The following is a 24,201-nucleotide window of genomic DNA, read 5'->3' as shown; positions in this document are numbered from 1 at the left end:
AATGTGTTTTATATGCAACCCCGTCCATGGTATGTATGTTAACAGCAGCCTGAACAGGCTGAGGTGGAGGGTGTCCCTGAAACCCTGTGTTTCCAGCAGCTTGGGGGTGGTCTGAATCAGCCCCGTGATCTGGACTTTGGTTCTCTTTGACATCGCAGAGGGACACAGGTAGGTGTGAACGGAGGGCTGACCTAGGAGACGCCTTCCCCCCAAGCCTCGCAGAGGTGAGTGACCAGGGAGGCTTCTGGAGATGCTCGGGAATGGGATCAAATGGGCACTGGTCCCCCCGTCTCGCCCTGAATCTTCCAGGTCTCTTGGAAATACTCTGCTTCCCAAGTTGGGAGAAGCAGATGAAACTTATCAGATTCCAAGTTTTTCCAAATACGCTGTCTTTGCAAGCGGTTGTCTTCACCCCTTCCTCCCCCTTCCCCATGACTAGCCGCCTCCCCAACCCACCAGCCCGAGAGGTAGTTAAAAGACAGGAGACAAGACTGGTTGTTTTGCCTTAAAACTTGAGTGTGCTGGATTGTGGCGTGAGGTATTTTTTTAATTCCCTTTTGTTAGTACTTAAAAGGATCTGTACAGATTGTAAGGCAAGTGATTCACACATCTCGAGTTCCTCATCCATTTGTGTGTTTCCACGTATGCCGGTCACAGCCCCAAGTCAGGCTCATCCTGTCGGGGTCTTGGGGGGTGATGGGGAACCCTCCCTCGCCCCCCCCCCCCCCCCTCCCGGGGCTCAACAGTATCAAGGGAATAGTGGCCACCTGATTCCCCAGAGATAGGCGAACGGATTTTGACTGGCGGCCCCAGCGGTCACTGGAACCCTGTTCCCTGTGTCCTCCGACTATCAAGGATGTGCAATGTCACATGTCCGTCCATAGCCCAGGCCTGGGGGTGGCGAGTATCAAAAGGAAAGAATGGTTTGTGAAGACAGGCATGAGATACATATATACTACTATTGAGTGTGCAGTTCCAAACCACAGTTGCGGGAGGACACAGGTATGATTGTGGGGAGTACGCACCACGACTCAGAGCCCCCGCACCCACGCCCCAACACAGCACAGAGGGCCCTGGCCACTGACAGACACGTTCTCATGCTTGGGAAACAGCAAAACACCACGGCTTACTACCCTCCCCTCGACACAGCACTCGGTACACTCGACAGTCCGGAGAGCTTCTCGCAACAGAAAACAACCCACCACACCTCGTAAATAGCCATCACTTCAACAATTTGGTCAACCTACGCCAAGAAGTAGGTCTGGGAACCAGCGTTTCCCTGGAGCCTGAAGCCCCCAGTGGGATACAAGGATGCTGCAAATTGCTCGTTTTATCAAAGAAGTAAAATCCTACTAATTTCCTATCATTATAAAAGTAGAAAGATTGGGGTGGGGAGGTAAACCCAAATCTGGAAATGATCTCATTTGCTTATTGACACTGCCACGTGTATCGCAAACACTGGGAAACCCATTTTGTAAAAGGCAGCAGCCTAGAAATCAAAACCCCCCCCAGAGTTTTAAGAAAAAAAAAAAAACACTTGCCCTGTCTTTTGGTTGAACGGATGTGTTGGTACTGCTTTAAGGTGCAGCCGTGGAGGAAAAAAATGTCATTTGGCACTATCTCCATGACAGTGTTTTAATACTGGCATGGGCTGGAGAGAGCCCACCTAGGGGACGACGGCCAAGGTGCCGCCCGCACTGGAGATGGCGCAGGTGAAACCCCGTGCAAATGCGAGATTACCAGCTGAAAAAACAAGGTTTAAAAATGGTCCTGTGGGGACAGGTGGGAGTTGCTGCGAAACCATGTTTTCTTTTGTTTTCCAGACAGGTGTTAATTTTACTAGGCTTCATTAATACAGAAGAGAGGAAACGCCTTCCAAGGGTCACTGCAGCTGAAGCAATCCACACGTGTGTCCCCACCATCAATACACGTGAGATTCCTTGTGACTTGGGGCGTGGGCACGTGAGGCTGAGCTGGTGGCACTTCGGATCACCTCCATCCATCTAGGACAAGAAAGAGCAATAACTGTCAGGGCCCATGAAAAGGTGCTTGCTTTGTTATAGCTCCTGACCCTTGGCAGTTGTTACTCACAAAGCCACACACAGTCTGCTGGATAATCTTATTTTAGCAGAAAAGATCGTAAATGAATTCCTAGCTCCCAGGTAAAACCAAGGGGTGGGGTAGGGTAAGGGTTCCTCCTGAGGAACCCACTTTGAGAACACCCTGCAGAAGTGCCCGAGGTGGGGCTACAGCGCCCACTCTTAATCCTCCTCAGGACAGTGGGTGGGGCTCCATCCTGCTTCACGGGAATACCATTTTATACATTCAAGTATTTGCAGTATAACCAGTGTGCTGCTGAGCACATCCAAAGCCTCTGGTCCGAAATGTCAGTAGTGCCTGATGGAGAAAACTCGGGGCAGTGGGCCCAGCTTCCTGCCTTTGTGGGCTTAGAGGGCTTAAGAAAAAGTGAAGTCGCTGAGTCGTGTCCAACTCTGCAACTCCATGGAGTAGCCTACCACGCTCCTCCAGACAAGAGTACTGCAGTGGGTAGCCATTCCCTTCTCCAGGATCTTCCCCACCCAGGGATCAATCCCGGGTCTCCTGCATTGCAGGCAGATGCTTTACCATCTGAGCCACCAGGGAAGACATTCCCTAATCCCAGGCTCCTACCACTGCCAGGCTACATTACCCTTGCCATAGCAGCAACAGTATCTCAGTTTCCCAACCCAGAGTCACATTTGAGGACTGCTAACCCCTGGGCTCACTTTTTAGGCAGTGTCGCTTAGGGACCACTGCTCTGGGATGTTTCCGGCACCTTCAACCCTGGTTTTAAACCTCTGTGTTCTCTGCAGCAAGCTAACTTTACTAGGGCTTGTACATGGATCAGAACCGGCGCAATGATCAGAAAGCCTTGTGGGCTCAGGAGAGAAATACCCTAATGGGGTGGGTTTGGCACTGACAACTGCTTTCACAGCTTGCCCCAAGATGTAAGACCCAGAAGACTCAGAACTTGTACGTGAATGTGGGCAAATGAGCTAGCCTGGCTCCTTCTGTTCTATCTCTTGGCTAAAAGGAAGACCTCTGCCCCTGGGTCTCTATACTATGGAGCCAGTCTCATTGATCAGGGAGCTCTCACAGGTACTGGGATTTTTTTTTCTCTCATGTTGTCTTTTGACCTGAAACTTAGCCTTTGGGCCACTAAAGGACTAAGTGGCCCAAAGGGCTCAGCTACTTTTGCCATTAACTGGAAAACAAGTTCAAGATCAAAAAGTGTGCCATGCATAGTGTCTGAACCAGCGTCCAGGTTAAGGCCTGATGTTTCCAGGGAAAGTCACGCTTCCATTATCCTAGGGAAACAGGTGCATCCTTGCATTGGCCAGAGGGAACCCAGATCTTATGAGATACTTAAAGAAGCGGATGTCTGGGCTGAAGGTAGCTGCTGGTAGGATGGCCTTACAACGCTCACTCGCTTGGGAGACTGCCCACAGCTCAGGAGAAGTGTCCCGTCTGCAGGTGCCGAGGAACACTTACCTTTCAAACGTGTATTCGCTTTCGGCCCTGAAGTAGTACACGTGGGACTTGAAATGCAGCTTGAACACGTAATCTTTGTGGATGTCCTCGGACTCTGAGGGGATGGTGAGCGAGTAGCCAAGCAGAGGCAGGCTGGCAAGGGGGTGATTGTCCTGGAAAGAGGGTAGGGGGTGTTTTGGAGAGGCGGCCGCAGGCGTGGAGCCTGCCTGCAGCCTCTCGCCCTATCATGGTCAGTTTTAGCTGAGAGGTCCTGGCCTGGATGGGTTAGCTGGACACCAGCGTGTCAGCAACCTGTTAAAGCCATCTCCCCCCTCCCTGGTCCAACCGGCAGACAGATGGCCCTTTTCAAGGTGGAAGCCTCCACTTGGACCTGAGGGGTCTCTGATGGCTGTGCCCTTGCATGGCCTGGCTGGGCGGCTCAAGTTCATCCTTCCAGAGGAAAGCTGCCTGTCCCCCAAGATCAGAGGGTGCTGGGGGAGGGTCCTTCAGCATCCACCTACCTGGTGCGATTTGTAGAAGAAGAGGCAGAAGTTCGTGAAGACCACCCACAGCTTCTGCCACCCGTTGCTGTTTTTGAATTTCCTCAGCAGGTTCCCAGACAGCTGATTCTGCAAGACAGGGAGGCCTGGAAGGAGTACAGGTGGGGGCGCCCCCACGGACAGGCTTCCCAAGGATGACTTACCAAAATGACCTTTCTCCCTGGTAGGGGGCGAAACCCTTGGGAGAGTGACTTGAACCTGGTTTACTTTCCTGTCTGGTTGAATGATGTCCTCCAGTAATATCTTGAAGTCCTAACTCCCCCCTCCAGTACCTCCCAATGGGACCATACAGGGAAATAGGGTCATCAGATGTAGAATGAGGAGGATACAGGCCTGTATCCACTATGGCTGACGTCCTCATGAGGAGAGGACGTGCCTACGTGGACCCAGACTGACTCAAGCGATGTGTCTACACCCCCCAACACACCAAGGCTGGCCTTCAACCCCAGAAGCCGGGGAGGCGAGGAAGCTTCCTGCCTCACGGGCTTCAGAGGGAGCCTGTGCCCCTAGCCACAGTGAGTCTGGATTTCTGACCTCCAGGACAACCTGTTGGCGGTGTTTGTTACAGCATCTCTGAGAAAGGACCCCTCCCTGTCCATTCTAAGCTCTGGGGAGCCCCACGCCAGCCAGCGGCTCCTGACCGCCACCTGGTGGCTGTGGCTGGAACGTAGCTTTCAACGCAGTGCCTTCTGAGGCCGTCCTCCGCCCTGCACAGACAGCACTGGTGGGATCAGGCATTCCTGAACTCACATCACTGTGCACTCCCAGCCGAGTCCTCCCTCCAGAGCCCCCGTGTCACCTCTCGGAGGACCCTAAGAAGGCGCCTCCACGACTCTGATAAGCCAGCAGCTCCTTGCCAGGAAGACTCAACGAAAAGAAGTGGACGGTGACGATCGCATAGCCTTGTCATCGCCACCACTAAATCGTTCACTTCAAAATGGTGAAATAGGCAAACTCACCACAATAAAAAATATATATATACAATTATACCTGTCTACTGTACTCTCTCCCTTTGGGACTTTTCTGTATTTACTCAAACAGGCACTTTTAATTAACGCCCCTAAGAAAGGAGTTTAAATTGACGACAGGTTGCCCGCGGTCTGATGGGCAAACGGAGTGGTCGGCTGAGGGAAGGAAGGAGGCAGAGCTGTTGCCCATGGCCAGGGGCACTGCGGACAGTGTGCCATCACCCCTTCCGGCTGCCACTCGCCCACTGGCGGGAGTTTCAGCAGGTGAGCGTGGCAACCAAGCGGTGCTTTGATGCTTCTGCAACAGTGTTAAGGTTCCACACACGTCTCACTGTGGAGGAAGGAGATTAGCACATTTTTCTTTCCTTATGCTGCTTATTTTTTTATACTGAATCCAATAACTTCCTCCAGACAGAGTCCAAAAAATCCTTTCTCTTGGCTGCAGTTGTCTTTGGAACTGCCACCTTAAAACCACTGGCCTGGGGCTCACTTCCATGGGCTGCAGCCCTCAGCAGATTTTTCCTCCAAGGATCACAGAGCAAGTATTTGGATCTCTATAGTAACCATTCAAAAATGGAAAACCCCCATTCTTCACTGACAGGCTAGAACCAGGCAGGAGGTGGGCAGGATCTGGGCTGTGGTCACCACGTGCTGACCGGCTCTGCCACTCAGCCGACCCTGCACACACGGGGTTGCACAAGGCTGACTGTCACCCAGAGGGCTGTGTCTGGGCGGCGTCCTGTGTGCCTCCAGGGATTAAAGAGGCGGTTTCTTACCGAATTCTCTACTTCTCTATGGCCCTGACTACACGTAAAGATGAGTATAAAGAGGATTTCTCATGCACAGCACGGCCCTTCCCCGTAGCCTCGCCTGGACAGCAGATCTGATCAGGTATCTCTTCAGGGAAGATCACTGGTTCTTCTTCCCTGCTCCTTCCTTGCTGGAAACATCCCTGTTCCCTGGAGGAAATCTCTGGTTGGCAAGCTCTGCCAACAGATGCCCTGCGAAGTATGAAGGGAGGGAGGAGGAGGATGGGTATTTTCTTGGGAAGAGGGAGAACCCCTCTCTGGAGGGGGGCGTGGGGTGGTTCACTGACAGCCCAGCCCATCCAAAGGCCAGGGACGGCGGGCACAGAGTCCCCTGAGGATGATTTCAGAAGGAAGCATGGGTTTTAAAACATCTGTAGCAGGGAAACTCAATAAAAGCACTTGTCTGGAACTGACAGTCACTGCCAGAGAATCGTCTCAGACAACCCTATCCATCAAACAGCTTCCCTGGTGGCTCAGACAGTAAAGAATCTGCCTGCAATGCGGCAGATCCCTGGGTTGGGAGAATCCCCTGGAGGAGGGCATGGCAACCCACTCCAGTATTCTTCCCTGGAGAATCCCCATGGACAGAGGAGCCTGGAAGGCTACTGTCCACACGGTTGCAAAGAGTCGGACATGATTGAGCAACTAAGCACATCCATCAAGAAACCTTAGGCATAGTCCCAAGTACTGTTGATTGAAAAAGTAAATGAACTGCTGTTCTTGGCTCACCATCTTTTATGTGACATCTTTTGGACCAGGCATACCTGGGCATCCAGAACTTGTCAGGTTTTAGAAAGATACCCCCCGTGCCTCTCCTCCCTAGCACCCCAGGCAGTGGAGTCTGGGGCCACAGCACAGAATCTGATTCTTCAGCAAAACAGGGGCGCCCACAAAACCAGTGAACAGCCTCCCGCCGCCAATGAGCTATGTCTGTAACTTAGCGGTTTTAGAACGTCCTGGGCTTTGTCTTTTCTGAAAGGTTAGGGATTATGAATCTGGACTGGGGGATGCTTAGAGAATGGGGTTCGGAGAGTTCTGGAAGGTTCCTGGCCCCAGACACGTCAGAGAGCGGGCTTCTCGTAGGTTCTCCCATGACCGACATCTGCCGAAGCCCTGGCTGGCCGCAGCTTTCCGACCACACCGACTCCCTGTACCTGACTCGGGTGGTGGGGGGCTCCAGGGTGCGGCCCAGCCCCGACTTCCCGGTGCCGACACACAAAAAAACCTACACGGACCATCTCTGCCCTACGACTGACTCCACAAGAGAAGAGGCCAGGGGGAGCAAGAGGAAACCATTAGCGAGCAGACAACCTGGGGGTGGGCTGAGGCCCAGGCCCGCAGCAGCCCGGGGCGCGGCCCACCGCGCACGCGCAGAAGGCGCGCCCGCCCCGCCCCGGCCCTACCTCCACCGCCACGCTGAAGTCCACCATGGACACGCTGGTGTTGCGGTGCCAGCATACGTGCACCATGGTGTTGCCGCGGTGCGGGGCCTGGCGCTCCAGCGAGGTGCGCGACGCACTGAGGTCATCCTCCGACTCCTGGTCGCCCGCCGCCTCCTCGGGGGACTCTGCCGGGGTGGGGGGGGGCAAGAAGGGGAGCTGACATCTCTGCCCTCCAAGAAGCGCACAGGAAGGCCTTTTCCCGCCTGCTGTCGGGGGGCCTACGGGGATGCAGACAGAGCCTAGGCAACCCCCCTGGGCAGGAAGTCACATTATAGCGGCAAGGGCTTGCGCTTGGCCACAGGGCGTCCCACCAGACCCCCCGGCCCGAGCCGGTCATAGTATTTTATCCAGCCCCCCAGATGCTGACAAGCAGCAGGGCTGGCCCAGAAAAGGGGATTTCTCTGCTTGCTCATAACTGCTCAGTTCCTGGATGTTTAGCTTAAAATACAAAAGCAGACCGTGGACATGAGGCACACCAGTAAGGCGATATTCAGTGCCTAGGATGCCCTCCGAGAGCCAGAGCGGTCCCTCTGCGTCCTGGCTAACCCCTCCAGGGCCCCGGGCCTGTGTGCCCCACACTTACTGTTGTCCGGGGGGCTGCTGGCCAGGAACTCAGGGGCGGGGCCGCTGCTTTTCTCGGCCAAGTCGATGGCCATCTGTATGTCTTCCACCCACTTGTCCATCTCCGGCCGAGAACTGGAGAAGAGATGGACCTCAGATTTTTTTCAGGCCACCGGGAGATGGGGGCTGGGGGAAAGAGGGTACCCAGGTCAAAGGTCAGGCTCCCCGAGTTACCTGGCGGCCACCACGATGGACTGGCGCTGGCCCCGCAGAGTCAGGCAGTGGGGGACGCCCCATTCCTCTTCACTTTCCTCCATCTGTAGGGCAAGTGTGGTCATAAGTTACAGTCAGGCAGGGGGTGGGCCACACTCGGCGTTTTCCAAGTTTCACTGAACTGGCTACAGCCCCGAGGGACCAAGTCAGAAAAATCCCAATCGGGAGGGTAAATGCAAGGTGAAAATGCACTGTCTTTTCCTCAGCAGAGCCATAGACTTCTCTCTTCCTGACCACCGAGGAGCATTCGGGGGATAAGCCAGGGAAAGAATCCTGTGGACCTCGTCTGCCTCGCCCACCAAGGCTCACAGAATGTGGACACCCATCTACGAGATATTTTGGGGAGAAAGATGGTTTCCTGGTCTTTACTCCCCGTGGGCAGTGTGGTCACAGCCTGTTAGGGCCTGGGGGCCAGGCACCAGGCAGTAAGAGGCACGTCCACTCCACGTGGTCATGACTGCTTGCCTCTTTACCCGACTCCAGAAGGAACACGGTGTGCACCCCACTGCAGGAGGAGTGCTGTCCCAGGGCCCCTCTAGGGCAGCCCTAGCCAAGCCCAGGTTTTTCACGGAGCCCGTGATGCTCTCACTTCCTTTTCAAGTCCCTCTGTCCCTTCCTTCCTCGTTGCAGTCACTGGCTCCTAGCCCAGAGGACCAGGTCCCCCAGCCCGGGCCCCAGGCGCATACTCACGGTCATGCCGTAGAGCGGGAGCTGCCCGTGGACTTTAAATTGATTCGAGGCCGTCAGCCCCCGGCTCGTGTACAGCAAGACGTCATTGAACTAGAGGAACAAGGACAAGAGCAGCTGAGACGAATGGGCCCCGTTTGAAACCAACAAGGGCAGAAACGACTGATACATTTTCAGAACTCTGTGAAAACCCGTGAACCTCAACATCTCCAGTCTGAGCAGCTCTGATTGCTCTTCCTGCCTACCACGTATGCCTGCTCTGGGGTGGCCGACGCCCAGCCCCGTGCCCCTTGCTGGTTGCATGGGCCCACGTGTCACCGATCGTGGTGAGGACAGACAGCCCAGCTCTCACCACTTACCAGGAAGAACATGCGCTGCTGGAGCCCCTTCCCGGAGAGCTTGCTGAGGCTGCCCAGGCGGATGAATTCCTGCAGAGAAAACACACCTACGAGTTGGCTCAGAGCCTGCAGACCCGTGTCCACGCAGATTCAACAGCCACGTGGGATGCTTCCACCTACCGCGGTCCCTTTCACGCTAAAAATTGTAGCGATCACAGCCTCTGTTTACTGAATGCCCAGCTGTGCTGCCTCTCAGCACCTCCCCTTCCCAGCAACCTGCAAGGCCGAGGCTAACTTCGGCTCCAGTACCAGACGGGAAGCCAGCGGTCAGAGGTCTACAGGCAGCTTCATACTGGAACCTGTCACCGTGCACTTAACCCCCAGGCCCTTCAGGCTTCTGCTTCGAGGAGGTGACCAAGGACCCGGGAGGGATGCAACGGGGCAACAGGGGACCAAGGATGAGATGTATGCCATAGGCGAGAACTATGAGAGATCATCTTCACGATTTAAACGCTGGTTATCAAAAACTGGTAACTGTGTTCTAGAATTAAAGAGCCACAAGCAAGGAAGAACAAAGATCCTGCAAGCTGCAACTAAGACTTGGCTTGACTAAATAAATCAGTAAAAATTAAAAAAATATTAAAAACAATAAAATTTTTATTTTTAAAAATAAATTTATTTTAATTGGAGGTTAATGACATTATTGTAAAAAACAAAATAAAAATTTTATAAGTATTAAAAACAACCCCCCCCCCCCCCCCCGCCCCAAGCTCCTATGAAATAGGAGAAAAAGAAAAGGCCCTTAATATCCTGAAGCTCAATCGGCTTCCTTCTGGAATGAAATTCACACTGTCCAGGCCTCTGAGTTTTAACCAAATGAACCCCCACTGCATTCCTGGAAGGACTCTCTGGGCACACAATGCCTAGGACAGAAAACACACCCCGGGCCCTGGCTCAGGCCAGACTGTGCTGGGGTCCTTTGCCTTGGAAGAACTCCTGCTTCCAGGACGTGACACTCCCATCTCAGCCTGACCCCAGCAAGAGGGTAGCAGGATTAGGCCCGAAAGCATAGGAATTAGATTGCAGGAGTCGATTGTTAGGAATTAGACTGCAGGGAGTATGAACATCAGATGCTAACTTATAAATCTCAATTTTTCCAATTCCACATGTAGACAAACCTCTTGGAGCCGTCTTTCCACTCATCAGGTTATTTCAATAATTTTAAATAGATAATCAACTAGCCTCGGTGTGTGGAACAGCCCACCTTAGAACATGGCCCTCTGAGGGCCTCGGATCCCTCTTTCCCATATCTGTCAGGGTTGACTTGAAACACTGAGGGGTCGTGAAGCTGGCTGATCCACAGAAGAACATACAGATAAGGCTGGTCCTGCAGTGTGTACCCAGCACCCCAGTTCTGACTTCAGCTTCATCAGTAATGATTATTAGCACATGGTGTGTTCCTGACATGTGCTGGCTGCTTATATTAGGTTCATGCACAAGCCTGTAAATTCGTCCCCATTTTCAGATAAGGAAACTGAGGAGCAAAATGAGTAAGGAACTTGCCCACACCTGGTCAGTGGGTGAATACAGCCCGCATCTGATGAAACAAGTCTGTGTCCTATACAATGCTGTAGTGTGAAAGGGAACACGAGAGTCGCTCAGTCATGTCCGACTCTTTGCAACCCCAGGAACCATAGAGCCCATGGAATTCTCCAGGCCAAAGTACTGGAGTGGGTAGCCTTTCCCTTCCCCAGGGGATCATTCCCAACTCAGGGATCGAATCCAGGTCTCCCGCACTGTGGGCGGATTCTTTACCAGCTGAGCCCCCTGGGAAGCCGGCTGTGCTGTGTACATTATACTAAGTGTAGTCTCTTCAAATGAGTGTAGGTGGGAGAAGAGGAAGGTAACATATTCACTATGTTAGTTTTGCAGATTAAGTCTCATTTGATCCATATAACCTTCTTGGACCTTTGCATAGGAATCAAATGTTTCTCTATCATAGGCATGATCCTATGCTAGTTTTAGAAATCAATCCAGCTGTTGGGTTTGAGGCCAATTACCTGTGTCCAGTATTTCTGGGTTACCGTGATGAATTTCTGCACTCCACGGTGCTAACCGGTTGGCCCTGAGGAAATTTACTTTAAGGGGAAAATGATAAGTTGTGTTCAGTCACGACTGATATTCCTCTCAGCTGGCCAATTAATTAATACATGCGCTGACCCTGGCCGTAGAGTTAAATATTCTTTCGGGCTCACTCAGACTCAGAGTGATGAGCTATGTCTCAATCAAAAACTTAACCTCTTGTCTACCAAAAGGAAAACTCCTGCAACTGTGGACTGGATCCATATGATTAACACCAGGCTGTGGTCATTTGGAGAAAGAAATGGCACCCTACTCCAGTATTCTTGCCTGGAGAATCCCATGCAGGGGAGCCTGGCAGTCCACAGGGTCACAAAGAGTCAGACTGAGTAACTAACACGCACAACCTATGACAGAGAAAGTATGGTCCCCATGTCACAGAATGAAAGGAACATTCCAGTAGGTGAGACAGTCCAGTTCTGGTGGAGCCAGAAACTGAACCCAGGGCCACCTACTCCAATCCACTGCTCTTTTCACAGCACCATGGAAACTATTTCTCAAAATAAGAAGTTCCTTACAGATGCTCTTGTTTGCCATGTAGAATATAATATGTTAAGTATTTTATAATATCCGAAGTTAAGAGAAAATTATACCAATTCCGTAAGGCTTTAAAGGCTTCTGCATGGATGGGTGAACACGGGTTGTGATGTGCTGAGTCCTGGCAGAATTTTCTCACCAGTAGAGCTGAAGTTAAGTCCCAGCTTTAATTTCCAGCTGACAGTTACCACGTAACTCTTCTGACAATGTTTTATAGCTGACAGTCTGCTCAGCTTTGTAATTAGGCTTCCCAACAGAAAGACCCAATACCCAAAAGGATGAGGGATATTTGTCTGAAGTTTAAGGCAGGTACGACAGATCAAAGAAGCTAAAATAAAATGCCTTTCTGAATCTGGGTTAGGTGTAGTTTGAGACAGGAGAGCTGGTAGAGAAAGTTCCCATATAGAGATCTGATGAGATGGAGCAAGTATTTTTAATTCCTGGTCAATGACTGTTTCCTAGGAAGAGCTGGAAAAAGGCAGGCTACCTGTATGTTTAAAATGCCCATTGGCCTGGAGGAAGCATGCTTGATATTGCGGTCCTTTACTGTGAATGACCTACCTGTCATGCGCATGGAGAAAGTGGAAGTGTTAAGTTACTCAGTTGTGTCTGACTCCTTGTGACTCCATGGACGGTATCCTCCGTCCATGAAGTTCTCCAAGAATAATGGAGTGGGCTGTCATTCCCTTCTCCAGGGGATCTTCCTGATCCAGGAATTGAACCTGAGTCTCCTGTATTGCAGGCGGATTCTTTAATGTCTGAGCCACCAGGGAAGCCCCATGGGGAAGTAAAGGTTAAACAGTATAAGTAAAATGTGTCTCTCTCCCAGAACTGTGTTCTGGCTACAGTTTTAATTTCTAACTTTCCCACTTACATGGGAATTATGACATACTTTCGTGCACTAACTTCTCTGCTTTCTATTGCCCCTTCACCCAATTATTATTATTATTTTTTGGCCACACCACAAGGCATGTGGGATCGCTCCCCAACCAGGGATGAAGCCTGTGCCCCCTGCAGTGGAAGTGTGGTGCCTGAACTAACCCCTGGACCACCAGAGAAATCCTCTACCCAATTCTTAAAAAAATTCTTTCCTTTTCTTCCATCTTCATTTACCTAATTTTTTTTTTAAACAAGCAATCTCAAAGCCTAATATGGTGGGGAAAAAGTATATAAGCATATCAACCAATACGGAGAAAAAGCAGAAGATGAGGTTGAAGGATTCACTTATCTTCTTCTGACCCCAAAATTTCTGAATTGCCACTGTAATATTCAAGGCATTTTCCCCAGTTGTCTCCCGGTCTGGGGAAGAAAGCCACTTCAGAAGGAGAGTATTTTAATTTGGGGGGTGTCCATATTCAAAAGGCTCCAACGCGTCACTGCAAGTCTTTCTTGGGGTTTGCCAGGTGGCGCTAGTGAGAAAGAATCTGGCTGCCAATGCAGGAGACATAAGAGACACGGGTTTGATCCCTGGGTCAGGAAGATCCCCTGCAGGAGGATGTGGCAACCCACTCCAGTATTCTTGCCTGGAGAGTCCCAGGGACAGAGGAGCCTGGCGGGCTATAGTCCATGGGGTTGCAAAGAGTCAGACGCAACTGCTGAACTGAACTGAACTGAACTGAACTGAACTGAAAGTGACTTAGCACACACAAGTCTTTCTGGCTCCACCTCCAGAGCATACAGAGAGAACTTACCCTTCCTGGGATCACAAGATTGTCAACGCCAATCAAATCTTTCTTGAGTTCATGCAGCTTCTGGAAATTCTCCATCTTGATCATCGTACCGTGAAGCTGGGCCACCATTTCCGTGATCTCTGCCAAAGCCGCTGAGGAAGGAAACAGACAAAAAAACTGCATCAGTCACAGCAAGACGAGGGTCATTTCCCCTTACAGCTTGAAGCTTAATTCTCCAGGGTAATATCCTCTGGTAGCTGAACTATGTTAGAAGCCGTCCTTCTAGGGAAGACACTACTATTTCTGAGTGATAATAAAAACTGCGTGATTTACTTTATGTATCGATTTGCTTTAGCTTCCCGCAAACCATCTTGAAAATGTCAGTGCCCCCTTCAGAGCTCGGTGGTGGACAGCTGTGCTTCAGTTAGAAATGCTTGTTGGCATAAAGGGGCAGCAGCAAGGGGTTAAGAGTGCCTGGAATTTTGCCCCCAGGGCAGAGATTTTTCTCTCCTCCCTGTTAGCTGGAAAGAGCAGAGCAAGCAAAGAGGCCACAGAAAAATCCCGGGCAAAGGAGAGAGCTTTCTGGCAGAGGGTCCAGCTGACAGTGTAACACTTTTGGGCAACAAACATTCCAGCGTGTCCTGGTTTTTCCTTCTGCACCCATTTATAGTGTTTACCATGATGGCTGCCGAGAAAAACTGCAACTAACTTTTCCAATATTGGGCGCATCTCCCCTACACTGATGGGCATTCAGGGTTGAGGCCTCGAGGGTCAGGCACAGACTTGAGCCTTAGAGGAGGAGGAGGATTCTGCCAGGGAAAGGACCAGGAGGTGGTGGTGGGGAGTCCAAGCGGAAGGAACAGAATATGCCAAGGCGTGAGGCCGCATGGTTTGCTTTAAAGCCCGCTGTCTAAAGCAAGTCAAAACCACGTCTCGAGCCATTTCTGTTCCCGTTGCATGAATTACCAGTGTCTTCACTGGTGGTGGTATTGGTGGTTTAGTCACTAAGTCATGTCTGACTCTTGTGACCCCATGGACTGTAGCCCGCCAGGCTCCTCTGTCCATGGGATTCTCCAGGCCAAGAATACTGGAGTGGGTTGCCATTTCCTTCTCCAGGGGATCTTCCTGACCCAGGGATTGAACCCAGGTCTCCTGCACTGCAGGCAGATTCTTTACCAACTGAGCCACCAGGGAACAATGTCTTCATTACTCTACGAAATCTTCCCTTGGGTTGCCTTTCTAAAAACTAAGATTAAATTTACATACTTTAGGCAAGAGACACATATCGTGACATACTGACGGGTGTGCAAAGTCTCGTAATCTGTCAAGAACCACCTGGAGAGAGTGCACTGTGTACAGACTGGTGCAGAGTGTCCTGGCCCCCAGGGGCTCCAAGTTCAGGCCAGGGAGCGCAGACGGTAACAGACCACAAACCACACGAGAAGAGGATGTAAGTTCACAAAGACGATGCGCGGCACAGTGGGGAAAGCATGGTCTAGACTGGCAACTCCCATCTTTGGCCAGCTGAGCAACACTCACAAATCCTTTAGCCCCTCTGAAGCCCATTTTCTTATCTATAAGATAGGATAACAACCCTTCTCTCATGGGGTTGTTAAAGAAGTAAAGGTGTTAATGTGAGAAAGATACCTGGCAGAGTACCTGGCCCAGGTGCTGAGCGAGGGACAGTGAGTAATATCATCATCATTAGCTGGTAGGGAAGGATGGTCAAGAATGTGGGTTCTGGGTTTAGGTTACCAGTCATTTACTTTGCAGCTGTGTGACTCTGGGAAGGTTCCTTAACCTCTCTGGTCTCAGCGGTCCCCATATGTAAAATGAGCTCACCATTATCTTGTAGGCATTTCTCGAAGACTGAGAGCTGATACACCTGAAATGCTCAGTGTGGTGACCTCACGAATGCCCCGCAGCAATGAGCAGTAGTGTTTATTACCAGCCATTTCCGGTGGCCCATCCAAGGCGAAGGTGATGAGCTTCTACCATGTAGGTGAATGAAGCTTTTTGGGAAGGGACGGACTCTAAGTGGAGCTTCTCCAGGGTTCTTTGCACTAACCACCCAGGATAGAGGAGAAAATGCAGGCAAGAGGATGGAGAAGAGAAGCGAATCATTACTGCCTTCCTGACTGGACAGACCAAGAGGGACAGGAAATACCGGTCCAGGTCCTAGAAAGCGAGTCTGCCCCGCTTGGGACACAATCCCAGAGACCTGCCCCGCCCCCCACCCCGCCCCACCAACACACCCACCCACTCACCTCGGCAGTCCCTGAAGTCGCTGTGGCTGGGTGGGTAGTGTTTGCACAGTCGCTCCAGGACCTGCTTGTAGTGCATGAGCCGGTGCAGCGGGCGCAGGAGGAAGGTGTTGAGCGGCAGGTAGCACACCTTCTGCAGCTCGAAGTCTCGGCACAAGCTCTCCAGCCGCCGGGAGCCCCGGATGCCGGTCTCCAGCGCCTCCAGCGCCTCGCTGTGCTTCCACAAGTGAGCAGCCAGTTGCTGGTGGGGAAGACATGGGAGGGGCGGGGGCGGGGCCAGGGAGAGGAGGGGAGTCTGGCTCAGCCATGTGGTCCACCCAGTCTGACTCTCCCAAGGCATCACCTTTGCTTTCATTATCTCGTCCCACTTGTTTAATCTCATGCTTTTACTATTTCACTATTTAAGTTCTCAAGATGAAATAAAAAAGCTCTATAAAAGCACAGACCAGTTTAAAATACGCAGGGATCATAAAATATTTGAGATGTATATGGAACACTAGAGATGTAAGTGTCCTTTTAAAGCAAGACTGGTGAAACTCAGGGGAAATAAATGAATGGGAGTGCCTGAGAGCTGATTCCAGTCTCTCTCCCACTGTAAAATCCCCCTGCAGTGTCCCCGCACCTACTGCAAAGGTCCAGAACAAAGTCTGCTCTACCATCCTTAACGACTGTTGCTGAATATCGTTTTCCTTTAATGGGCAGTGGTGGAGACAGCTGCAGGGTAAAAAGTCTGATAGAGCATTCCAGAAGGGATTAATTCCTCATGGCAGCTATTGGCCTTGTCTTCCCCCTCATTCCCAGAAGCTGGCTCACTATCTGTGTGCTGATTCCCAGAACATCTGGATTCCCAATCCTGGCATCTCCATTCCCACGGCCCACAAAGAGCTGAAAATCCAGGAGTCCAGACATCAACCCCCCCATGGCCCCCACCTTACTGCAACTGAGGCTGCCCCCCGATCCTCTCACCCAGGATGGGTGCTCAACACAGAAAAACCGGGAGAAGATTCCAGATGCCCTCAGGTTTTGAGTTCTTCGCCAAGACCTACCGGTTCTACCTCCTGCAAACAGCAAGCCTGTTCCTGGCTTCGCCCAGTGGTTACCGCCCTTGTTCTGACCACCGCCAGAGTCTCCATCGGGGTCTCTGCCTCACTTCTGCCCCCTGACTTTCAAGTGGCTCCAAAAGGAGCGTCCACCAGTGCAATCGAGCACTTCACCTCCTGCTTGGGATATCCCAAGAACTCCCACCATCTCAGGAAAACCTCTAGAGTCTTCAGCAGGGTGCATGGGGCCCTGATGAGTGGTCTCTCCAGCCCCTCCATTGTGGCTTCTTGCTACTCACTCCAGGCACCTACTGAATAACCTGCCCTTGAATGTGCCGGGCTCTGGCACCCAGAGCCATGGCATGGGGCACTCTGCTCCCTAGGAACCCATGCAGGCTCAGCTCTGAGTCTTCCCCTGCTCTCCAGGCCGAGTTAGTGACTCCTCCTCCTCCTGGACTTCCTGTCCCACGTAACCATTATCACGTGGTCTCCCTGTTGAGTTTATTTGGTGATTTAAAAAATATAAATATACAGATTCATGTGTGCTGTGCTGAGTTGCTTCAGTCGAGTTCGACTCTCTGCGATCCCATGGACTGTAGCCCGCCAGGCTCCTCCACCCGTGGGATTCTCCAGGCAAGAATACTACAGTGAGTTGCCATTTCCTCCTCCAAGGGATCTTCCCAACCCAGGGATCAAACCTGCATCTCCTGCATTGCAGGTGGATTCTTCACCGCTGAGCCACCAGGGAAGCCCCGTATAGATTCACAGGAAGTTGCAAAGGCAAGTGCAGGGGGTCTTACGCATCCTTCCCCCGGCCTCCCCTCCTGCTCACATCTTGTCTAACTACAGCATGGAGCCCAACCAGGATGCTGACGCTGGGACAGTCCAGCGTTCATTCAGCCAGTTACACACACCCTCAACTTGTCAGTGTGTGTGCACGGGTGTGCCTGCATGTAGCTCTATGCAGTGTTCGCACACGTGCGATCCCTTTTTTTGAGAGTGTCCACCCTGTCACTACATGCACACAGCCGGCACCGCCAGGAGGCCTGCTGCCCGCCTGCAGTAATGAGTGGATGAACCACTGCAGGCATCCCGCTCAGGCAAGGGTCTTGCGAGGCCCTGAGCACCTGGAGAGGTGGGTGCAAGGTCCTTGGAGCACAGAGTAGAATATGAAGGTTGGGGTGGGGTGGGTGGAGGGGTGAGGGATCTGGCAAAACTGACCAGGGAAGGCATTAAGAGTTTGGACTGTATTCTCTAAACCACAGAGAAACAAGGCGGGTTTGGAGCCTCATCAGGGGGGCCATGATGTAAATGGTGGCTGGAGAGGATAAGAGGTGAGTCACGGGGAAGAGAACGGAGAGCCAGAGGGAGGGAAGCGCTAAGAAATGAACAAGGAGAGGGGACAGGAGGTGCCCGGGCCTCAGCGGGAAGGTCACAGCCTAGACGACAGGGGAAGAGTCAAGGTGCAAGGCGAGGGCCTCTGCGCGTGTGGCTGATGCTGCCAGAACATTTCAGCCCGGGTGAGAGATCACCACCGGGGTGCCTGACTTTAGGCGGGATGGGAGCCCTGGCCGGCTTGCTCATCCTGTGTGGAGGGTCTGGGGACAAAAGCCAGTGATGTCCCCAGCCCTGCTGAACATCTGCACGTGTGCAGGTGGATGCCCGGGTAGGGGGATGGGCAGGAAAGACTGCCAGCTGGGGCCTGTGCGGAGCACTGTGGACAGAAGCGCCAGCGCTGGCACTTCTCTGGAACCTTCAGCTGCTCCCCTCCACGCTTTATAAAAACTCCCTATAACCGACAACAACAGCCACAATAAAAAATAAAAATTAAAGAAAAACCGATTTCTCTAAAACGCTGCCAGAGTCTAAGCCTCCCATCTATTTTTATTTTGTTTGCACAGAGTTCCGCACCATAAATGCTTGCGGCGTTGGCACAGTAATTAAAATGCCAGCACGGCCAAGGAAGCCGACTAAAGGCAAACATGCCAGCTCACTAGACGGAGGGGGAAGAATTGCCCTGGGTGGAAATCAGGTCTATTTTTAGGACGTTTTAGGTGCTAGCTGACCGGAAAGGAGCGTGGATGTCAAGTCTAAGCACGGGCACCCTTCTGTGGGAGGGTCGCAAGGGGAGCTGGTAAACAGGGAGAACTCCGGGGCTATCCCAAGGGGGTGGGACACTTTCAAACTTCAACAATAACTGTAACTCTACAAGTGCTTTAGACATTGTATGCTCTCAGCTAGTGTGGGTGGATGGTATATATAGACAGACGGAAGAATGGTTGGATGGACTGAAATGGTGACGGGACAAGCAACCTGCCTTCTTCAGGGGGTAAAGAATTCGCCTGCAATGCACGGGACGCAGCTTTGATCCCTCGGTTGGGAAGAACCCTTGGAGAAGGAAATGGCAACCCATTCCAGTGTTCTTGCCTGGGAAATCCCATGGACAGAGGCTGCAGAGTCAGACATGACTTAAGAGATTAAACAACAAGCTTAGTTATTAGTTAAGGTTGTTAGACAGGCTTCGGAGGCTGAGCTACAGGAAGACTGCTTTAAAATGTTAACTACAAATGTATTCAGGCTTCCCTGGCGGCTCAGACAGTAAAGAAGCCACCTGTAATGCAGGACACCCAGGTTTGACCCCTGGGTTGGGAAGATCCCCTGGAGAAGGGAAAGAATGTTGTTCAGTTACTCAGTCGTGTCTGACCCATGGATGCAGTCTTTGTGACCCCATGGACTGCCGCACTCCAGGCTTCCTTGTCCTTCACTATCTCCTGGAGTTTGCTCAAACTCATGTCCATTGAGTCGGTGACGCCATTCAACCATTCATCCTCTGTCTCCCCCTTCTCCTCTTGCCCTCAATCTTTCCCAGCATCATAGTCTTTCCCAGTGAGTCAGGGTTGATTTGGCCACCTACCCCAGTATTCTTGCCTGGGGAATTCCATGGACAGAGGACCCTGGCGGGCTACAGTCCATGGGGTTGCAGAGTCAGACACAACTGAGTGACTCACACAACAGATGTATTCATATTTGAAAGATAAACTGTGTGAGTTAAAACATTCCATTTTTAAAGGAATTACTAATGGATTCGAACGAAAGGCAAAAATAAAATTTCAGACCTAAGAGGTGGGAAGATCTCAAACAAGAGGCAGACTCCTGGTTCACTCTGTCCCGACATTTTGGGAGACTTTCATTCTTTGATGTCAGTTAGATATCACTTAATGGTCAAAAATATATTTACCTTATAAACTGACTGAAAGTCACAGAATTGCCTGGAATTCCTACATAGCTCTGAATCCAATGTTTTTGTCGAAGAACCCAAAACAACTGACTGCCAGTGAAATGCTCAGTCAACCAATGTTTTGTCTACACAGTTTTTTTCAAATGACTCATAGAGAATACCTGTTGTTTTGGTTACAACACAGAGCGTTGGAAAAGCATTGAACTGGATTTTCTTTTATGCCGCCAAATAAAATTATCCAGGGGAGGCAGGAGTTCCTCCAAGGCTGTGCTATATGCAGACGCGAATCCCAGGTGGGGATCACAGTCCGAGTTTTCCTCCCAGGGGAGCCCTGCCCCCGCTTCCCCTCCCCCACCAGCAGCTTACCTTCATCCCCTGAATGTTCTTCAGCATCACGTCTCCGATTCTTTGGTAATCTCCTCTGATATGGGCATTCGAGCGGCCTTCCCTGGGAGCAAAGGGTTGGAAACCAAAGCGTTAGCAGTGCAAACATGACCGAATCAACGTGCCAGCCCCAGATGACAAACCGTCAACCTTCACATCTTCCAACCCACTAACCTATCTGTACTTTCCTTTCTCTGTGTGTCACAGGACATCAGCTCTAGAAGGAGATTTCAAAATGACCCCAGTCCTTCTGCAGACAAAGAAGTCCACTTGTGCTCTGAAAGTGGCAGGGACGAGCCACATCCTGTTCACTTTTAATTTGATCTCATTTTACATTTCTTTTTCCATCCACGCTTGGGTGATTTTCCCAGCATTAGAACAACGAGGAGATGACTTGCAGGAACAAGCTCATGAAACTGATTCTTTCTCATAGACAGGGACTAACAGACACTTGTAAGAAGCCAGGCTTAGCCTCAAAAATCAAGGTTTTTGCTCCCAAGAGTCCTTACCTGAAGCAGACAAAGGGCTGTGTGAAAAGCCCTTGGCAAGAGAAAAATATAAATGAGGGCATGCAGGAGACCCCCTTACAGAGGTGGGTATGTGAAGAACGACCCAGAAGAGGGCAGGATGGGGTCCCAGGTATTGAGGTGGGTCAGGGGTCCCTCTGACATGCTGGGTGGCGAAAGACAAAGACATGGGTGTTTTGAATGGAGCATCTGGGTATATATTAATTTCTCTTTGGCTCTAGGCTGTATCCAATATTGACAATCTAGGGGCTTAAACAGCAGTGAGTAAAGGAATATTATTAATAATAATGGCAGCTTCGGTTACTGAGCACTGACCACACAGTGCTGAGCACATTACAGGTACTGACTAGTCACTGAATCCTCTTGGCAGCCTTGTGACCAGGTACCGCCATCACCCCCTTTGAACAGCTAAATACTGAGGCACAAAGAAATGAAGCAACATGTCTAATGTCAGTGATCACAAGGCTGGAGCTTGGACCCGAGCCCAGGAACCCAGCCTATACACTTCTAGCTACCATACCTGTGCGCATCTGCCAATTAACCCGCTGAATCTCCCAGAGAAAATTAAAACATGATTTTTCAACAACGAACCTGGCTAATATCTTCAACTGTTCAGGATAGCCAGAAGCCAATTTAAGGAAAAGGGACAAACTAAAAATGAAAAAAAGGTAAGAATCTGGGCAGGGAGGTGAGACGTGCTCAGGGTGGAGTAAATATCTGCAACCCCGAGTGTGGAGGACAGTAACTTACACCCACAGGCGCTGCTGCCTAAGCCTCCAGCACCAGGAGGGATGACCCCCCTGCTCTTGGCATTCAGAGCTTTCCAGAACTGCCAGCTCAACCTCTCACAAAGCAAGGCTCTTAGGATGGGGAGAGGAGGGCAGGGAGGAAGGGACTGAATGAGGCTTTCCAGGTGGTGCTAGTGGTAAAGGACCCACCTGCCAATGCCCGAGATGCCGGAGATGTGGGTTCGATCCCTGGAGGAGGGAAGATCCCCTGGAGGAGGGCATGGCAACCCACTTCTTGCCTGGAGAATCCCATGGACAGAGGAGCCTGGTGGGCTGCAGTCCATGGGGTCACAAAGAATCGGACTCGACTGAAGGGACTTAGCACTAAAGGGGGTAGAAATGTCGGAGCAGACAAACAGGAAGCCTGGCTCCTCTCCTAGCTCCCCTCTCCCCACACCAAGCAGTGACAACACCACGTACTCCACCGTTTATAACTGGGCATGGACTGGGAATTACATCACAGGGGAGACAAGCAGCCAGACCCATCAGGGCATTAAAGCTATAAAATAAAAGGAGTGAGGGTGCCCACGATGTTCCCAGCCCCTGCCAGGGTCTTCTACAGCTGTCTTCCTCTTTTTAAATTAATATTTATTGGAATATAGTTGCTTTACAATGCTGTGTTAGCTTCTACTGTACACCAAAGTAAATCAGTTACACATATAAACATATCCCGTTTTTTTTTGGACTTCCTTCCCATTTAGGTCACCACACAGCAGTGACCAGAGTTCCCTGTGTTGCAGTAGGTTTTTAGAGGTTACCTATTTCATACAGAGTCGTGGGTATATGTGAGTCCCAGTTTCCCAATTCATCCCACCCTCTCTCTCCGCGCCCTGGCGTCCATACACTTGTTCTCTGCGTCTGCATCTCTTTCTGCTTTAGCAATAAGTTCATCTGTATCGTTTTTCTAGAAGGGCTGTCCTCTCGTTAACCTATTCCATTCTTTTCCACCCCGATGCAGAATTCCTCAATCCTCCTGCTTCCTCTTAGCTGCCAAAACAAACAAGCTGGCCGATGGCCTCAATTACTATGCACTTCTCTTCTGATTAAAGTATGGCTTCTCTTCTTGCCATGGCCTGAAATGGTTCTGTGCAGCACTGCTGCTGACCTCTGAGCTACCTAATCCACCAAGGCAGGTACTGCCACTCTTGCTCCTGGTCATCCACTCGTGGCTGGCTGGTCCCAAACGCCCTGGCCCTGCTCTCTGGTTTCTCTCCTGGTGACATCTTCAGTCCTGTTTGCCAAGCCCTCCTCTCCAGGCCATTCCTAATCTGTTTCTGTGTTTTGAGGACCCATCCCTGGCTATCTTCTCTCTCTCCATCTCTACCTCTCCCTAAGCAAGCCTTTCTAGTCTCCATGGTTTCAACTCACGATGCCACATCTGTGACCTCAATGGGCTATGAAGTTACTGACCCAGGCCCTGAGTTTTATGACTTTCAGAGGTCGCTGCCCGAGTGACCTCAAGGTGGTGGATACGAAGATGCCCACAGTGTATGCGGTGGCTTAGTCACTCAGTTGTGTCCGACTCTTGCGACCCCATGGACTGTAGCCTGCCAGCCTCGTCTGTCCACAGGCATTCTCCAGGCAAGACTATTGGAGCGGGTTGCCATTTCCTCCTCCAGGGGATCTTCCTGACCCAGGAATCGAACCCAGGAATCTGCATTGCAGGCAGATTCTTTACCAACTAAGCTCCAAGGGAAGCCACCTCACAGGAATCTCAAACTCAAGAGATTCTGCACAGAGGTATTTATCTTGCTGCCAAAATCTAATCTCCTTCCTCCATTTCATTCCTTAATGAAGCAACTGTCCTGCCTCAGCCTCATGCCAGGAACCTCAGTTATCCACACCCAGTCTCTCTTCCCCCATCCATCGGGTCATTCTCCCCCAAAGCAGCCTTGTGGAGAATGCTCCAGCGTCTGACTTAGACTAGACTCCCCTGGTGGCTCAGATGGTAAATAATCTGCCTGCTAATGCAGGAGACCCAGGTTCAATCCTGGACCAGGAAGATTCCTTAGAGAAGAGAATGGCTACCCACTCCAGTATTCCTTCTTGTTGAATCCCATGGACAGAGGAGCCTGGTGGGCTACAGTCCATGGAGTTGTTGGACATGACTGAGCAGCTAACACTTTCCCTTTCCCCTCCTGAGACAGCCTTCAGTTCTCTGCTCATGATCAGAAATTATTCCACCCCATCAGCTACAGGGGTATGGTATCTTTGGATCTTTGGCGAAAGGTTCTTAATTGGGTCACAACAGAGATGTTTATCGTTTGGCTATTCTGTGGATCCTGTGTGAGTGTGCGGATGCAGTTGTGAATTACAGGTTGCTTCTTCTCCTTACACACTTCGCGCAGGAAGGAGCTCCTGCCAGAAACGGAGGCTTCCTGCTGTTCAGAACCACCCAACCTCACACCTTCAGCATCACGGTGAAGCTCTCTTAGGAGCTGGGAAATTCTCCTTCCCTCCCCAACA

At 51.2% G+C, this 24,201-nt stretch overlaps 1 protein-coding gene across 7 annotated transcripts in view; it reads right to left on the bottom strand.

Moving 5' to 3' along the window:
- Nucleotides 1–492: 492 nt before the first annotated feature.
- The window catches only part of FARP1 (FERM, ARH/RhoGEF and pleckstrin domain protein 1), a 307,147-nt gene continuing 283,438 nt past the window's right edge, over nt 493–24,201 (bottom strand). For all 7 annotated transcript variants that reach the window (XM_042255017.2, XM_042255016.1, XM_042255018.1 and 4 more), the window contains 11 exons: nt 20,403–20,484; nt 15,762–15,999; nt 13,516–13,646; nt 9,170–9,238; nt 8,814–8,903; nt 8,085–8,167; nt 7,873–7,985; nt 7,251–7,414; nt 4,032–4,139; nt 3,532–3,683; nt 493–2,003 (listed from right to left, as the gene is read on the bottom strand). In XM_042255017.2, coding sequence (XP_042110951.1) covers nt 1,922–2,003; nt 3,532–3,683; nt 4,032–4,139; nt 7,251–7,414; nt 7,873–7,985; nt 8,085–8,167; nt 8,814–8,903; nt 9,170–9,238; nt 13,516–13,646; nt 15,762–15,999; nt 20,403–20,484 — 1,312 coding nt within the window. In that variant the 3' untranslated portion in view covers nt 493–1,921. The remainder of the gene's footprint in view (nt 2,004–3,531; nt 3,684–4,031; nt 4,140–7,250; nt 7,415–7,872; nt 7,986–8,084; nt 8,168–8,813; nt 8,904–9,169; nt 9,239–13,515; nt 13,647–15,761; nt 16,000–20,402; nt 20,485–24,201) is intronic.

The sequence above is a fragment of the Ovis aries genome, chromosome 10 (genome assembly GCF_016772045.2).
Source record: "Ovis aries strain OAR_USU_Benz2616 breed Rambouillet chromosome 10, ARS-UI_Ramb_v3.0, whole genome shotgun sequence".
NCBI classification, from domain to species: Eukaryota; Metazoa; Chordata; class Mammalia; order Artiodactyla; family Bovidae; genus Ovis; species Ovis aries.
This window is presented reverse-complemented; position numbering and strand designations above follow the sequence as displayed.